This window comes from Wyeomyia smithii, chromosome 1, assembly GCF_029784165.1.
Source record: "Wyeomyia smithii strain HCP4-BCI-WySm-NY-G18 chromosome 1, ASM2978416v1, whole genome shotgun sequence".
Lineage (NCBI taxonomy): Eukaryota > Metazoa > Arthropoda > Insecta > Diptera > Culicidae > Wyeomyia > Wyeomyia smithii.
In genome coordinates, this window is record NC_073694.1 from 28,269,314 (window position 1) to 28,288,815 (window position 19,502).

At 37.0% G+C, this 19,502-nt stretch overlaps 1 protein-coding gene across 7 annotated transcripts in view; it reads right to left on the reverse strand.

Annotated features, from left to right (window-relative positions):
- LOC129718131 (neuroglian) overlaps positions 1-19,502 on the reverse strand; it is a 99,875-nt gene that overhangs the window by 68,887 nt on the left and 11,486 nt on the right. For all 7 annotated transcript variants that reach the window (XM_055668573.1, XM_055668589.1, XM_055668564.1 and 4 more), the window contains exon 3: positions 2,670-2,903. In XM_055668573.1, the coding sequence (XP_055524548.1) occupies positions 2,670-2,757 (88 nt within the window). In that variant the 5' untranslated portion in view covers positions 2,758-2,903. The remainder of the gene's footprint in view (positions 1-2,669; positions 2,904-19,502) is intronic.

The window sequence follows — 19,502 nt, forward strand, 5'->3', positions numbered from 1 at the left end:
ATGCGTTGTTTGATAGCTTAAAAAATATATGAACATACTTTATGGCTTGAATCACTATTCAATTAATCGAACGAAAACGCCAAAATAAAACACTGTGCAATGGTTGAGGTTTCGATGAAAACTCTATCCAGAGTGATGTTCTTCTACACAGAGCTGTGCAAATGTACTAAAATATTTAATCTAAATAGAAAATCAGTTCATACTGACATTTTTTTCGATGAAATGTTATATGATGATAAAATCTGGCGAAAAAGGTGATAAAATCGGGGGCCGATAAAATCTGGAGCAGATAACATCGGGTACTGATATAATCGGGTGTTTACTGTATCTGCTTACAGCCCTGGATTTTTTGGGAATTTTATTTAACGGATTTTGACAGTATTTGACATTGTTTGCTACCAACAGTAAAAAAACAGAATTTTTAGTTGTGCCGGCTTCGAACGAAACCGACGGAATGTTGTAAGTGGCAACACCTTTTTTTCAAGTTATATCATTCTCTTAGCTTCACAAGGAGCAGAGACATTTCGTTTTGTATTAAGAATATTGGCAACTAGCGAAACCAGACTTTTGCAGCACTCTCAACCACGCAATAATACAATACGTTACAAGGTGTTGCTTTCTGAATTGCGGCTTTTCGTAGCGGGTGAAAGCAGACAGTAGGAGTGCAGCACTTGCGTGTTGCATTTTGCGGCTTGGGGGGAAGAAATTTTCGTTTCATGTTGTCTGGTGGCGAACATGAGAATGGTAACGAATGAAGTTCGAAATGCTGCTATGAAGTCGAAATCATTAAGACGTTGAAATATTTTCAATGAAGTTTGATGAATTTTCTAAATTTTGCATTTTGACCACAACATGCTAATTTATACCTTTTCATTTCTTTAAAAATCTTTTTTGCAGTTTTCTTGAACTCCTCGGCAAACTTTTGAAGTTTGTTGAGAGTTAATGGTGCAGAACTTTGTGGCCGCAAGCTACAGAGTCCGCTCATGATTTATTAGAAAGTCCGACTTTTAATGTCTTTCTGCTGGCATCTTCTAAAGGGCCATCCACATACCACGTGGACAGATTTTTAACGATTTTGACCCCCCCCCTCCATCCCCCTCCGTGGACAACTGCCCATATAAATTCTAAAAGAAATGTATGGACCGTGGACATTAGCCGACCCCCCCCCCCCCAATTTAGGTAGCTCTTCAATAATAAAATCTTTTTATTGTTTTGACAGTTTTTTTTTGGCAGTTTTTACACTTTTTATGAATTTTCCGATTTGGGGTTTCGAATATTTGACAATTTTCAGTGGTTACTTGAAAACTCGCTAGTGATTTTCAATCGGTTTTCGAAGGTTTTCTAGGTTTTATGAAAAATCTACCTTTCGAACAATCATAATCTTTTAGACAGTTTTATTACAACTATTTTAGAACATTTTGCCTAAAGTTCAAAATTTCAAAAATATTTTTTTAACTTTCGCCTTTTTGGCGGCACGGCTTGAAAAAAATCTGTAAATTTTTGATAGCTGACTGTATAGACTATTACACTTCTTGACTATTTTCAAGGTTAGTGGTTTGTTGTAACTTTCTTACAGCTTTAAAATTACAACTTTCATACAACTTCAAAATTGTGAATTATACAGCACTGAACGAAGGCGCAGCCTATTGCTTTCAAATAGTAGCTAAACTTAAAGAGTTAGATGCTTGGTGTCAAAGAACAACTTGTAGAGTAGACTTCAATGTTTAATTTAGTTAACAACAAAACCCAAAGTGAATAACTCTGCAGAAGTTAAAATTTGGCCATATACCAAAGGATTTTAGGTGAGCTCCCTAACACCTTGTATCAATAAGATTGATGCTGAAAATACTATAAAGGTTTGATTTTTTGTAGATGTACAATTGTATAACGATAGAAAGAATTCTATGCTTGTTGTAAATTCGTACGGTTTAGTCATACGGTTTAGCCTGAAATAAATATTGTGAGTTCCATAAGGTTAGCAATAAAAGTCTTAAGAATTAGACTGAAGAGAATTAGCTTGTTCTGATTTCGAATATGTCAGGCTTTTCAAAGTATTTTCCAGCAATTCTGAGCACAAATTTAAGCGTATGTTTTAGCAATTCTAAGATTAATTGAGGATTAATTTTATTTTTGGTCTCAGTCACAATTTGGGAGCGCTTTTTCGGCAATTTTATTATGAACGTTTTTCAGCATACTTGAGCTTTATCGTTTTCTTTCTTGCGCCTCATTCAAATTCGTTATATTTTCACTCAGCGATTTATCACATTTTTCGTAAAGATGAAGTTGATGAACTTTGTAAGGTCAACGAAAATAATACTGTTTTTCAATTCATTGGTATACATTGATTTAGAACATCATACACATCCCTCATGAGAAATAACTGGATATTTATGTAAAAAATCATACCAATTTTTTTATGGTTAGGTACTTTTGAACAAAAATAGTATTATTTTATCTATTGTTCAAACAGTTTTTTGAGCATGTGCAGTTTAGCTTCTGATATCATCCCATGAAACGTCCTCATGCATCTTTTGAATAATGAATTATGGAATGGAACATAATTTTGCACAAGTAAAATAATAGCGACAGCGTTTTCACCGCCAGGAGAGTTGTCTACCTTCCGATTCGACTCGGAAATCTGCACTTGGAAGAAAATCCGTTCTACTTACTGAGACTCTGCACGGCCAGCACATTAAGGGCGATCAGCACCAGCAGTGTCACTGCCGGGCCACCGCCGCGGCCACTGATTGTCCACATGCCGCACTATTCCGCGCGCCCGGAAGATTGCACACAAATAAAACTACACTCTCTATTCCGACAATATCACTACCAACACTGCCACTGGCTCTCTGCGGTCGCAGGATCCGGCGACTCACAGGCGCGATGTCGGGTTTGGTCGTGCGCTGCAAATAGACAGAGAGAAGGAAACAATGAATGAATGAATGAATGAATAAGAGTGAATGATGGGTATAAAAATAAATTGGCATTGTGTTTGGATAATGGTGCAAGAATCAAGGCTCGCGAGAAGAGTGATAACAGCAATGAACTTGATTCGGTGTTTTATTTTTTATTATTTTTTGCAAGCAGGTTCGAACCAAGTAATGTGCTATGGAAATGTTGTCTTGTTATTCAAATCTTCTAAACTGGTTCGGCCGGACGATTGGTGACGGTGATCGGGCGGACAGGCTGGTCGGCGAATGAGATTGGATTCGTCCGGATGTCTTCGGTGCATGCAGTTTAAATCTGTCGGCTAACAGCAGACGACAGTCTGAACATAGCGTCATCGGGTCGCAAATGTTGACCAACGGAAGAATGAGATCACAGCGTTGTATATTTATTTGCATTTGCGCATTTCTGTTCGTTATTTAAAATTATTGAACACAAACATATGCACAACACATACACAGAAAGCTCGGTAATCTGTTTCCTTTGGGATAACCTCAAAATAGTTTGATGTTTGCCGGTCATAAAAGTTGGCATTTTTTATTGTTTATTTAGAAATAGATTAAAACGAAATCCGAAAAACTACACAAACGAATGTTTTTATTACTTTATATTACCCTGTAATAAAGCTGTTTTCGAAACTTTATCTGATGTAAGACAAAACGTAATCAACTTTCAAAAATTTCGCAAACAAACTCCACGAAAAAGAAATGAGTGAGGATTTAACGTAAACAACCTAGCATCTCGTTCAGCATCCATTAAACGCCCGAAAGCGGAGTGCCCCGGTGTTCTTGGGCTCTATTTCAATCCAATTTAGCGCTGTAAACTGTGAGCCAACATTACTTCTGCTTACTTTCACATTTCTGCATCTTTCCCCCCGCGCTGATTCCCCTTGCCAGTATAGGAACAACTTCACCAAACGAGCGCAGCAATGAATAATTCACTTACTCTTCTCCGACACAGTTTCGTCATTTCCTTTTGGTGGAACCTTTCGTTCCCGTGTTCCGGTTTAGAACTCTGAACAACCCACTCGGAGAGGTGGGGGGTTTGTTTAGCAGATTTAATGAATATTCCATTACCCGGAAGATTTGAGGGGTGAAAGGAAATCCAACGCAGCAACGCTACCGCCGACGGCGGCGGGTTTTTGGATTCTCCTTATTTCGCTTCCCGTTAGACGTCATTGGCGGTCGTTGCACAGACGACGCGGCGCTAAAACGCTTTTTCCGATACACCCCAGAATGGAACCAGCGTCTAGTCGTTCGTTCCGTGCTGTTTCCGTTTCGCCACACACTTCCGTGGCCCGACGTCGATGGAGCCAATACTGAATTGTGTTCTGCGTTTCGACCGAATTGTGCCTGCCGGGTATGCGGCAGTAACGAGAGAGAAAAAAAAAGACAGAGAACGGAATAAAAAGGCTACCACTGAAGTGAGTCATAATCCCGACAATGACGGTGTGGGCCTCCCACTCTAAGGTGTTCCTTGACGACGATGAAGAGGGTTGATCTATACCGTCCCAGAGGAGCTGCCGAGCCAGGAGGTGTGACGCCGAATGTCAATCAAATTTTCCCAACTCTCAACCGACGGCTACAGGGTAAAACTGCTGGTTCATCAATTTGGCTGCTGCCTTATTTTTTCTTCTGTTGTTGCAAATGCCGGTGAGTTCGGGTTCCGAGCGCATCGGGATGGGGTTGAGTAATTGGTTGCTGCGTCGTTTACTTGCAGGACATAGTACTAGTACTTGACAAATCGAGCGTCGGATTTGTTTAGAGATATGGGGTTAGATGAGGGTGTTATTAAATTGACAAATTTCGATTATGTGTGGTACGTGCTGGGATCAAAAACTGCGCTGAGTTCGGGTTATATCGGGAATATGAGAAATGGAAGGATTTGAGTTACCCCAGTAAATTTAATCACTATGACTTGTATTTTTTTCCTTTTGCTTGAGCAATTCGATTGATTGACTTTGTAACAATCGGAAAACATTTTTCCTCATACAAATATTTCAATTTCATAACTTGATGCATGCATGATTTTTCAATACCTAATCAATGGTTTAAAAAACTTTTTTTTTTGCTCGAGTTTTCGATCTCAACTGTGTAAGATATTAAATAAAGTGTAAAGTTTCTGATTTTAGATTTTCAATTTTCGATGTTCGGGTTTTTAATTCTAATCGATGATTCCAACTTCGCTGTTAGTTTTCATTTTTTTATATTGATTACAATTTTTTTTTGTTTTAAATAAACCTTGGGTCCAGTTTCAGTTTAGTCCAGTGACATCTAGTGACATGAGCTGTCATTATGAATTATATATATGTATCATAAAAATCAATTTTGCTGCGAATTTAATTATTCTAATTTCTTTCGTTAAACAACCTTCGAAGGTTACATCTAGTGCAGCAATTCCACAGAAACTGTAAGCTGCTGAAGATGCTCTCTGCCTGCACACGTCTCATTGAACCTTCAATTTAACCCCATTTAGCGTGCGTTACTAGTGACGAGTGACGATATTCACGTTCTAAATTCGCTTTCCGACTGTTGTGTAGTACAAGGCGGCAGTGGTCACATGGCAGGCAGAGAGAGAGAGAGAGTCAGAGTCAGAGTTGTGCGAGGGCGTGTGCAGCTGATCAGTCTATGAAAAACGATTGTCCATCTTCAGACGTCTGTCTACCCTTTAGAGCCGTAAACCGTCCGTTGGCCTAACTGGACGCTCGACCGGAGAACATAAATCTTCGTTACTAACTACACATGAATGTGGGAGTGTAGCAATGTGTGTGTGATACTACGTACCATCTTTTCGAAGCAGATTAACGCATTACACTCTGACCTATGGGGAAGGATTAGTGGGGATTTCAACCATAATGAGATAATTGTTTCTATAGTCGAGAACCTGTCGGAAACGTACAGCAATTGTATTTATAAAGGAATTATTTAGCATAAAAGACCGCAACTTTGGTCGTTGCACTGAACGGTTTCAATTGGGGCTAAATTAGCATAATCGAGGCGACACAGTTGCAGTTCCGTTTTGTCGATGCAACGAAGCCCACGATGGGAAGAAAACTTCATTTCCTGGCATGCAAATTACTTTCAACAGTCGGCAATACTTCCAAGAAGTTAGGTAACCCAGACCAACATTGATTGACACAAACTACCGCTCGAAAAGACGGCGGTATGGTTACTTGAACACACATACACACTGTGTATCACACAGGCGCGCCAACAACAACACCGCCACTGGAATGAATCAACCAGCCGGCCGACGCCCATTAACTAGCAGTTTGCCGTTAATGAATATATGGTTTTAGCTTCATTTTTTCTATTGGAATTCCTCATGTTGAATGATTACTGGTGGTGCTGTACGGTGGTGAATTTTTGTCACATCATTGCTGGGGTCGATTTTTTCACGTCTGGCCGGCCAGAATCGGCAAACAGACGATTCGTTGATCCGAATTGTTTCATGTTAGTCGTTCGTAGACGGCCCCAATATTTATTTTTCGAATCGTTCTAGTTCTTTAAGTGAACTTTGCTGTTCGAAAAGCGAGCGCCCTTTCGACTAGGACGTGACTGCTGCCGGGGTTTCTAGTTTGTTGATTGAAAACCAAAATTAAATGCAAATGAAAACGCTCAGTTATTCAGTTGAACTAGACTTTTGAGTTAGGCAGTATGGCGGAATAATTTAGGAGCAGAATTTATCTTCATGCCTATTATCTTAATGTCAAAACATTATCATAAGGAGGGAGACACAAATGTGCTTTCAAATTTATTCGCTCTTTTTCGCCAAAAAAGGGGAGCAACATATGGAATATAACAAGGATGGATAGCGCGATCTATTTGAATTGCAAAATATAGTTGCCCATATAAATAACTCAATCGTTCAGAATCTTTAGAGACAAAATAAATTTAGCAGTGCAACAAAAGAAACGCACTTAACATTATCTTCTGATGGATCAGTCCATTTCCAACGGTTATCAAATATCATCTGACAGCTCATATATTATTACTAACAAATTTGTAATTTTGAATAATTACTACTACAACAGTTGACATTTGAAAGTGCACTAGGATTCGATGTTTGAAAAGTTCTCTCAGTTCAAGCTGTTCCAATTTTTGTTTTTAATTGAAGATAAACTGAAATAAAACTGAATCGAAATGGAATCCTAACCTAAACTGCAATGAAACTTCACGAAAGCTGAGGTGAAACTCAATTAAAAGTGTACTAACATTGAACAGCTAAGCTAAATAGAATTGAAAACAAATTAAAAATAACACTGAAACTTGATAATAAACTGCCTTAATTGAACTGAACTGAATCTGAAATTAGGCTGAAATATGCTGAGTAGTGAGTTGTTTAGTATCTGAAGAAAAAATAAGCTTTAACCGTACATGAAATTGACCCAAAACTAACTAAATTTTACCTGGAATTTTAAACTAAACTGCCTCTTACTGAAACTGAACTTAATCCTTACTGAAGCTAAACTGTAGCTTGAATAAAAATAGATTGCAACTCGCCTGAATCTGAGCTGAAACAAAACTTAAACTTCATTAAACTCGATCTTAAATTATACTCAAATTTTACAAAAAAATAAACAAGCTGAACCTAAATTGAAATTGTGTTGAAATTGAAATACAATAGATCTAAAGCTTTTTTTTTGTTAGGGAATTAGAATTACGTTGTCCATTAATGTGAACTTTTGTAATCTAAAGCTTAAATTGAAACTAAAGCTGAATTACAACTGAACTTAATTCAATTGAAACTGAGCTACAACTTAATTGAACTAGAGAAGACTCTGAAAATTGTACTGAAACTTGATTGAAATTGTAATGAAACTTTATAAAAACTGAGTTCAAGTAAGCCTGAACAATAGATCAACTGAAATAGAAGTGAAACTAAACTGAAACTGAGTTAACACTAAACTAAAACTGAAACAAAAAATAAAATCTAAAATTAAAATTAAACTGAAATTAACTTTAACTTTAATCAACTTTATAAAAACTGACCTGAACTGAACTGACACGAAGTTCAAGTAAGCCTGAACAATAAATCAACTGAAATAGAAGTGACACTAAACAGAAACTGAAACAGAGAATAAAACCTGAAACGGAAATCCAACTGAAATTAAGGTGTTTGAATAAACCGAACTGTTTATATATTTTACTGCAGTGAAATAGAATTGAAGAGCTAAAACTGGCTAGTGCTAAATCTGAACAAAAAATTAATTTTAAACTGTGTCAAAACTAATCAAAACTGACTTAAAACTGAACTAAAACTGACCAGAAGATTGTCCAATACTAAGCTGAACTAAATCTGAACTACAATTTTGAAGCAAACTGTTCATCTAAAATGAAACTAAAATAAGAAGTCAGGAAATTCGAACAAATCTGAATTAAATTCGATTAGAAAAATCTATTATGAGAGTAATTGAAAATTTGCACGAAACAAGCTAGAATTAAACTCAAACTCAACAACAACAGATCTAAAACCCAATTGAAACTGAAAGCTAAATTTCACCTTGGCTTAAACTAATTTGAAGCCTAATTTCATCTGAGCTGAAACTAAATTGAAGCTGAGCAGAAAGTGTACAGAAACTGATGTACAACTGAATTGAAATTGAATCGAAGCTGAACAGTAATTGAACAAAAGCTTGCCCTTGCCGACATGGTGAAAAATTTTGAAAAAAACTATCAAAGAATGCCAACCTATTTTTGGTGACGCTTTGAAAAATCTTCGTGTTTCGAACCCTTCTCTTCCTAGAATAAAGGGTCTCCCTAAAGTACATAAACCTGGTGATGAAATGAGAGAAATCGTTTCTGTGGTGGGGGCACCAACAGAAAAATTGACAAAATGGTTAGTCAAGGAATTTCAATCAATGCCGAACAAGTTTCCTAGTCGATTTTGTTGAGAATTTAAAATCATCGGGGGGCATCAACACTGACGAGATAATGGTTTCTTTTGTTGTCACAGCACTTTTTCCGAGTGTTCCAGTGAAAGAAGCTATAAATCTTTTGGAAGATTGGCTTCTCTCCCAACAATGTGACAACCCTTGGAAAACTAAAGTACGCAGTTACTTGAAGTTAACTCGACTTTGCATGGAAGACAATTATTTTTCATTTCGTGGGAAATTTTACAAACAAACAAAAGGAGCACCGATGGGGAATCCTCTTTCACCTTTCTTATGTGAGCTTTTTATGGCACATTTCGAAAATAAACTAAATGAAAAAGACTGCTTACCAGATGGTTGGTGGAGGTATGTTGATGATATTTTTTGTATTTTACAACAGGGGGACTTGGAAAGTTTTTTGGGAATTTTGAATGGTATTCATAAAAATATCCAGTTCACTTTGGAAATTGAACAAAACAACAGGCTTCCATTTTTAGATGTAGTCGTTGTTAAAAACTCCAACCACTTTGAATTCGAAATCTTTAGGAAACCCACACATACTAAGCGGGTAATACCTAACACTTCTAACCGCTCCTCCCAGCATAAAATGGTTTCTTTCACCATATGATCCACCGTATGGAATCTTTGCCTTTCAGTAATGAAGGTAAGAAAAACGAAATGGAATATATTTTTGATATTGGTGAGCAGAATGGATATAATAGAAGAACCATACAAGCCATTTATGATAAAAAGAAACGAATCCAACATAGGAAATCTCACACAACACTCATTCCGCTAACAGAAGATCGGAAAAGAGTAGTGGTTGAATATGACGTCAATTTTACACGTCAACTTCGTAAAAAATTTAGAAAATTTGATATCGATATTATCTACAGTAGTAGATATAATCAAATTAAAACAAAGTTGGGGTCTACTAAAGACACTATTGACAAATTACATAGGGCGGGTGTTTATAAAGTTGCATGTCCACATTGTGATAAGGTTTACATTGGCCAAACTAAAAGAAATTTAGACATCCGGTTTAAGGAACATACTTCAGAACTTGTAAAGGCTAAAAAAGACTCAGAAAAAGGAATAACTCACCATTTCAGATCCAAAATAGCCGTACATATATATTCCATGAAGATCACGCTATGACTACCGACAACATTAGTCTAGTTCGATCAGTAACATCCCCTTGGAAATTAGATGTCGCAGAAAGTTTAGAGATTTTCAAACAAAACCCTCCTCAACAGAGATCAGGATAATCATTTCTCTTGGCTTTTTAAATTTCTACCGAAAACTCCCCGACAAGGCATGGATCACCAGGCCGCATATTTATCTACCTAACTCAAGTTGTTTACGTTCTCTGAGTTAAATTTTGCCCCATTCGTTTACCTACTTAGGTATAAAATTCTTGGGGTTTCGCTATTTTCTCCACAGTCCAAATATGCACTGACGACGACACTATATAAGTGTTGAAATACGTATATGCAAGTGAAAAGTGATAGAATTAAATAGTGAAAGTGAATAAAAAGTGTAAAGTGTAGTGAAGGTTTTCTATCAAGACGCTCGAACAGAAGTGAATAAATTTGAACAAAAGCTGTTGAATTCCACCGAAACTGGGGAGAAATTTTATTGGAACTGTAATGAAACTATAAAGAAACGGATATAAAGTTTAAGTGCTCCTGAACGGTAACTGAACTAAAATGGAAGTAAAACCAAACTAAGAAAAAAAACAGTGAAACTGAACTAAAAAACTACAATTGAGCTAAAATTGAAATATTCAACAGCACCGAAATGAAATTGAAATTTATCAAATACCAAATTGAAGTTGGTTTGAAAATAAATTGTAACTGAACTGAACTGAATCGCAGCATCAACTGCAACTGAACTGAATCCAAGAAACTAGTATCTCCAGAGAAACCTCCAAGATAAATTTGAGCGATATCATTTCTCATCACATGGTTGAGTTTGCAACAGCAGCATGCTGCAGCAATGTTGCTAGTAAAATTCAATGGTGAGCCGTTCGTCAGATATTCAATCAGTCTGGGGTGAATATCTTTTTTCACAAGCAAGGTCGCGCCTTGCGGTCTTCAGAAGAGTTTTTCCCAGGAAATTTCCTATAAATATCATGTATTGATATATTTTCAGGAGCCAACTGGACATCTCTATAGTAAAAGTGGTTTTTCCCATATAAAACCGTATGGAAGCTTTAAAAATCGGGCGCAAATGGGGCGTTTCACCAATCGATCTAAAAAGTTACACAGTCGTTATAGGACCCATAAGCAACACAAAGAGTGCATGGGAGCGAAAAAATAACACCATCGCTTTTTCCCCATATAACCGTGTCCCAGTTTAATGACCACTCGCTTGTCAAAACGGACTCTGTAACCTTGAGGCTACGGGGGCTTCCTGAATTATAGCCAACCCGAAACTGCACAGAAACGGAGCTGGACTGAATTGAAGTTAAATCGAAACGAACCTGAAACTGAACCAAAATTGAATATAAACTGTATAAAAGCTGAAAAACTTCTATTTTGTATCGATAAGGTGTCATTGCGTCGTGTGTGTATTTGGGCCTTAAGAAGCTAAAATAATCTGTTGATTTGTGAAAAAGGCTTGTGAATTTCAGGATTTAAAATGATTGTGTTGAAAAGAGGGTTTAACATCAATTTTCGAATAGTTGCTTTTTCTTGTTTTCCCGGAAATATTTCTTAAACTTTCCCGTTGTTTTATTAAAAAAAAAAAATAACGAGAAGCAGTGTTGTAAAACTATGAAAACTATTTCACCTGTATTGCAGCAAGCTTTTACAGTACATTATGCCAGTGCACAGTGGTCCAGGAATGCTATCTAGCGGAACAAAATTATTAACTCTGGATCGTGTTGGTTTTTTGGAGATAGTGTTTTCGGCAACGTTCATGAGAATAATCAAGGAATATTTTTGTATGAAAATATTTGTCTTAACGTGTACTAAACTAGTACTAATTTTGTTGTTGATTTTTTCAATTTAGAAGGATGGTTTCTTCTACTAAGTTGTTTATTGGCAAACAATATAAAAGTCTTCCAAAGTGATAACTATTCAAGCACAGTATATGAGATATTGATTTTTGGACAAAATGGATAAAAAACTAAATTTCGTTTTACTTTATTTTTCTAAGTGTACTAGCAAACTTTACGAATTTTTAGTTATGAAACTTTCAAACTTTGAATTTTGCCGCAGAAATAGGATGGCTATGGGCTGTAGTTTTTGAGATATTTAAAAAAAAAGAAAATTTTGGATTTTTTTTTCAATGTTATATCTCAAAATGCGCAACCAGAAACTCTCAGGGCTGAAAAAATATTAGACTAGATGTAAGTAGACAAAATTTCAGCCCGAAACTTTAACTCTGTGAGAAATTTTGTAGAATTCTACAAAATTAAAAACAAATGGTGTTTTGTTTCCAATATCAATATCGAAATGTGTTAAGAGATGTTGAAGATAAATAAATAAAAACTCTTTTGGTCTAGAAATATGCATTTGTAGCACACTAAACAATCTTGATGTGATCACAGTTGGCATGGGTTCAAAATTGTACCTTGCATTCATGGTTACGTCTTGACTGTGACGCAAAGTTAATTTGTCAAAATTCTTTTGTTTGTAAGTACACTTTTGTCAAAATTGTTTTGTTCGTAAGTACACTTAGAAAAAAAAAATGAAAATAAAAGTTATTTTGTCCATTTTGTCAAAAAAAAAACAATATCTCATACACTGTGGCTTCTTGAATAGTTGTGACTTCGAAAGAGTTTCATATTATTGACCAATAAACAAATTTGTAAAAAAAACATCTTTCTAAATCGAAAAAATCAAGAAAAAAGATTTAGTACAAGTTTAGTACACCTTTAGTCTAAATATTTTCATACAAAAATGTTCCTTGATTATTCTCGTGAACATTGCCAAAAACACTATCTCAAAAAACCAACACGATCCGAGGTTATTAATTTTGTTCCGCTGGATTGTATTTCTGGATCACTGATGCACAATTTTCCCTCATTTTATCACCAAATCGTTCGCAATCTTCGCCTTTTTGCGCTTTCTTGCTTTCTTTTTCATGCTATTAAGATCCACTTTTATATAACTGGTAACACGACTAGTCGATTCTGTCAAGTGACGCTTAGTTGGGGAAAAGGCGTGGTCGGAAGAAGATCGTCGTAAGTAAATTGATTTGCAACGTATTATTAACAGGTTGAAAATATTTCATCCAATTTGAACATAGAAAGAGGAAGCTTTTATTGACGAAAAATAAAAGAATTTCATAACTAAAAGTAGTGAACGTTGAACAACTAAAATAAAGTTTTTTTTTTTGCTTAAACCCTATTGCTCTTCATCGAAACAGCTATAAAGCAATAGAGCTTCTCGGTCGGACATATCAATAAAGACATCAGCAAATACTAACCAGCTAACGAAGCTAAACACACAACAACGGAGCTTTTGACATAGAAAAAGTTACATCTGAAACGTTTTATCAGTCATTATTACTTTACGGACAGCTATTTTGTCGCCCATAAAAAAGATTCCATTGCAACAATATTCCTTGCGCTGAACAGTGTGCGATAGAAGAAAACGGAACGGAGATGCCATCTGTCAAGTATCGGATCAACGCACATCCGAAACTGCCCCCATAAATCTTTAGGTCTTACACGTGATGTTCGCGATTCAGTTACAACGTCACGATTGATCACTGAAGAATGTGTCTTGGTGGTTCCTTGGGTCGAAAATAAACCATGACACTGTTTGTTTCTCAAAATAAGCCAAATGACATCATCGCTTCGGTGATCTGTACGATCTAATTCATCACAGTTCGATGCGGGCCTGACTGCTATACCGGAAAAGATATGTAATTTGTTAAAAAAAACATATTTCAACCCAGATGCTGCGTGCACCTTTTGGAGGACAGTAGAGAAAAAAAAAACCAAGCTCTGGTGAAGATCAAGCTCCGCTGTCAAAACAACGACGCGCGGTTAGAAAAATAAATTCGAACTTGAGCTTCGTACACGACGGTGACAGAACCAAAACAAGAACCAAGCTTCGGGTGACGCGACCAACCAAATCGCAACTCTGGTGGTGATGTGTGCGTGCGTGCGACTTGGTTGTACGCGGCGTTGAATATTTATGATTTTTATTTATAGGCCAGAAAAATTTCTTCCGTCGATGATGCTCACCGCGCGTACCGCACAAATACTGGTCAAGGCCAAAATGGACGGTGTACTTTACAGATGCGGTCCATCTTCTCTCGTTCGATCGAAGAATATTCCGTGTCCGTATCTAGAGCAGGTTCGCTTCGAAATGATGCAACCCAGTTTGTTTGATTACAAGGTATGAACCGCCCTGCAGTGCCGGAATGACGGGATACAGTGTTATTTTACGAAATCATAGAACGTGACCGATCTTTGAATGGAAAAAGCTGCTCTTACGTATAAGACCCCCCTTTATGGGGGATAACCATCTGAAGGAACGAATGACAACTTTTTCTTACCGGGCATAAATAAATTGTGCGGATGATTGTGGGGTGGCTTTGCTACAAGAAGGACGGACAAGAAACACTTTGTGTTTAATTTATGTCTACGGTAAGAGACCTCGGGAAGAGTGGCTTTCAGTACGTACCGACCAAATAAGCAGAATTGCAGGGGAAGAGTTTCGTGAGTGCACCTCGAGGAGTGATTCTAACCTGCTTCAGCATTACTCATCACCGCAGTGTATGCATTTGGTGTTGCGCCACTGCGGTCGACCTGTGTGTGAAAACATCGTACAGAATACTGTTGTTTATGATTGTTGTTTCATTCGTTCCAGTGTACTTGAAGGAAATTCCAACGGTCACAAGCTCCGGTGTTGGATTGCTGCAATCGTTTGCGAATAATGCTTACTCAAACAACTGTTAGTCACAAGTGAATTTAAAAGCATAACTGTTCGTGATTCACTTGAAAGCAACTTTATCATCGCACCGACATCATCCAGTGAACACACAAGAGAAAAATCGATCTGACACTGAACGTAACAATCCAGATCGATTGAATCAGTCAATCATTCTCTCAACGATTTTTTTATTATTAATAACCCCTATACTGATACCCGAGAGGTAGTGTTTGGATATTTGCCATACCCATATGCACCGTTCGTTCGTTCATTTTTTCACTGTTAGTAAATTGCGGCACGGTTGAGTATGTTTACCACCATCATCGCCGAGGGGTTCGAGTAGTCAAACACGACAAACAGCCGAGCCGAGGTTTCATGTGTCATTTGCCCGGAATGTGGTTCGTTAATAATTCATTTAATGGCATCGTTTTCTCTCTCGAGTCGTAAGCCCTGCCTACCCGCAAGAGCCTAGAAATGGTTGACCGGCTTGTACAATGTCAGCTAGCACCAGTTTTTTTTTCTTTCTTTCAGACGCTGCCTCATGCAGTAAGCATAAATAAAGCAATCTAGATTTATGTTCCGTTGGGTACAAATTAGTGCGCGTTGAGCGATCGATGTTACGAGGCATCTTTTTCTAGGTGATAATTTTTAGGAGACGAAACAACACTTGCAATTGTTGGTGGTTCGTCAACCACCAGCGAACGGAGAGAATTGAACCATTAGCAAGTCATGTGAAGTAAACGAGTTTCTAATGCGTTTGTCATCTTCGCCCGAAAGAAGTAGACACATTAACCCTACGTTATTGCGTCCATGCTTAGGCTTCTTTCAATTTATCTTGCCATACTGTGGAGCTTGCAGTCAGTGCTTTTACACTCAGCATATGAATTAAGGTTCCTCGTTTGTTATGTTTTACCTTCTGTTTCTTCTATAATGTAAGAAAAATAATTTCTTCAGATTAGAATTAGGACAAGATGTTCCAATAACAGTGATGAAAGCATCTACCATCACAGTGAAACAATAAGTTGAGCAAAAGTTGACTGAGTACTTCTTTGAGATTGTTTTGCAATATTTGTTGATCATTACTGACTTAGAATGGTGTTTTAGGGCAACATTCCCCAACTAACACATATAGAATCTTGAGTGAGGATTCTCAGGATACCTATAACTCGGTGACGAAATCGTGAAGGGAATCGTTTCTGCGTTACGGACCTGGAAACCCTTTTAACCCCAATGCAGGAATCTTTAGATTTCATTTTGATAAATCTTCCGGATATGCATACACGTATTTGGTAACAATCCAATTTGTACTGGAAATAGGATATATGTTTTATGAAAAATGTCAACTATTGTGGTTCAACACATTGGAATTTTAAAATTTCATTGTAAAACTTTGATGTTGTTTTGTATAATGTTGTTAATAACTTTATGTAGGTGATAAAGCGTCCTGGTTGAAACAAACCAAATTAAGATCAAGTTTTGACTCAGTTGCGGTCCCCTTAGACATTTTTTACGCGCTGATTTATTTGTGGGAAGCAGCGCCTGACATCCGACAACTTTTGTATGCAAAGCAACAGTATTTACTGGTTGGCAAAAACTAACCCGCATTTACGTTACTGAGAAGAAGTACTGTTTTGATTCAAACTTCATAAAAATGAAATTATTAGAGGTAGTGTAATAAAAAGTATGACTATTGTACATCTTTTCCTTTCGTGGAATGTCCTTTACCCAGTGGCTGTGTAGGGCCACTTCCAAGGAATCAGCAGATTTTGAAAAATAGTGTCAACCAGTGTTTAGACGATTTGCCTATCTATCTCCTAGCGATTACGTTGAAGTATTCGAAAATCGAGCTCTGAATTCTCGTTATTTCAATATACAAAACATGTTTAAATGCACTTAATTGCAATGAAAATTAAATAACCAACATGCTAAACCTTAAATATCGATGAGAAAATTCATTTTTTCGTTGATTTTTCAGTACAAGAAGTTACATCATAGCTTAAGTGTTCGAGATTTGATTCAGTACGGTATATCTAATTGAGGAAATGTCTGATAGTTATATTAACCGAACACCCCTGTAATATCAATTAAAAACAAATTTTACAAATGAAAATTTCTTATTGAGAAAGATTCCTGTAGATTCAGTTATATTTTATGCAGAAACACCAAAAATTAGCGAAATAAACTGAACTCTACGACTGTACATGGAGTGTGCGTCCATGTAGCATCAAGCCGGAATTGTTTCAACTTCTTAGAATGCGCACGAAACTTCTTTGAACATGCGAACCGAATCATAAATTTCAACGATTAATATTCGACGTAACTGACGTCCCGGCTCCTAAGATTTCTCACATTGGAATCGTGGGCGTCCTTGATAAGGATTCCTGAAGGATGTATCCTCTAGACTGGCCTGTCCATGGGAACAGGATTCTTGAATGAGAATTCGTTGGATTTGAAAGCTTCGAAATTCAAGGATTCTCAGAGTTCTTAGAAACGCCCGGAAGAACACATTAGTTATGCATAGATTCTCTGGGCTTCTCACATTTTTTCCTGGTTCTTCCGGTTTTCCCAGCACTGTCCACCCTGATACTCCTGTAACTTAACTCAACTATCAAGGAATCTTTGAAAAAAATGAGCCCTTAAGGGTACACTGTTTTTTGCCAGATTGGTTCTAGTAAAATTCTTTCTTTTTATTCTAATTCAGATTTAAAACTATATACAACACGACAATGAAGAGGTGCTCTGCAGCAGCTATATATTCCAGCCAATGAAATAATTCCTCTTATGGGTTACCAGTTATTTCATAGAAGAGTCGAAAGAGAATTATTACTGAAATTTACCGCTTTAGTCCATCAAATTTATTGACCCCACTCGAGTAAATTCCGTAACCTATTGCAAGAAATACAATGACATAAGACAGGCAGTCGTAATTCTACTTTAACCTCGCGGTTGTGTATAATACATAACGCATTCAACTTTTCTTGACAAGTTTCTTATCTTTGATTGAAGAAGAGGTTACTAAATCGAAAATAATTGTATTTTTATTGCTATTTATTATCACATCCAAGCAGCGAGGGTGAAATGTTTGGAAAAATTTTACTCTCGAATTTCAGTTAGTACTAGTACTCAAAAAATTCGTCTTATAGAAAAAACCTCATGCAAAATTTCAGCTCAAACGGATTTTGGGCTGTGGAGCCTCAAAGCGGTCAGAGTTTTACTTTTTTTTTTATTCTCGCCAATCACCGACGCCCAGGGAGGCGACTCCACACCCAGGACCCTAACACACGACCCGTTTATTAACGGACCGGCGCCAACGGCTTTACTTCCTCATGCGATGGAAGGCGTGATCCCCGAGATTTTTTGCCTCAGAAAATCTCCCGGTGTCGGCTAGGATTGAATCTAGACCAGTTGGGTTGGTTGTGAGTGGATCACGCCACCTCACAACCATCGACACCTATGTCGGCGGTGGGATTCGAACCCAAGCGTCGAGCGTGGTTGGCGGAGACGTTACCAACCACACTAGGCCTGATGAAAAAAAACGCACAGAAATTGTCGAAATCGAATTGTTCAAAACCAAGTGACGTAGAAATAAAAAAAACGTTGAAATCTGGTGTTGTCTCTAGAAAATTAAAAAAAAAGTGTTTGGGAAAATCTTCTAATTTCAAAACTTTCAGACTTTAGGAGTCGATTCTTCATATTTTTTTGGAGACTTTCAGAGTCATTTGGTATAAAAAAATTCGCTATCGAAAACTTCATACTTTTTAACCGTCAAAAAAATGAGACTTCGACGACTTTGAGGTGCGACTTCCGGAAGTTCGATTACAAAGTACATGTAAATCTTCAAGATCTTCGTCAGACACTTGTAATGCTCCTCGTTCGTTCGAAGAAAATAACGCCTAAGATTGATTTTGAAGAACAAATTCTACCTAAGCCCAATCTTCTCAAATCCCGGAGAAACGATTTTCTTTTCCGATTTGTCTCGCTGTCATTCTCTAAATTTTAAATTTATGGGTACCTAATCCTCTTTTTGCTACATGATAATCGTTGATTTAGGTTACTCTCTCTCTCTCTCTCTCTCTCTTTCTTCAATATTCTCAAAATGTATGACCCCCACCCCCCATATTGTGTTCTGGATTGAATTTCCGTCCGAATTTTTCAAACTGTTTGGATTTTAACCGAATTTCTCACTTTGAAACTGATTCTCCAATATGATTGAATTTGAGTATGTTTTCATGTTGTTATTGACATTTGAGGTTTCAGATATATTCTATTTAATAGGCGTTTCTCAAAAATTATTGCATCCAATTTTCACATCATGAATCAATTTTTCTGCACGTTTTGTTATTCCGACTGCTTCCCGGTCATCTGTCTGTTTTTTGCCGCGTTTTGTGAATTTCAAAATCATGCAAACAATGTACTTACAAATTGGACTTTCTCTGGCCTTTTAGGAAGCATTTTTCAGCGGTTTTGAGCTTAATTTGGGATTATTATTTGTTTTATTTTTTTTCTGTACTCACAAACACAAACTACTGAACAAATTTCGAGCTTTTTTACGTTGATTACAAGAACATGATCGTTATCTTTTATTACTGGAATCGGTTTCGAAAGTTAAGGATTTTTAACAGTTTCAAAAGGGTTTTTGAATTATTCTCAATTTTTCGATACAGTAAGTCGGTTTTTAGTCTCCTCTGTAAATTTTGATAAACAGTTTTTAAAAGCAGGAAACGAGAGCATTATTATTGATGCCTGCAAACATTTTTCAAAAGAATAAGAAGCTGAAAATTTCCGTCGTT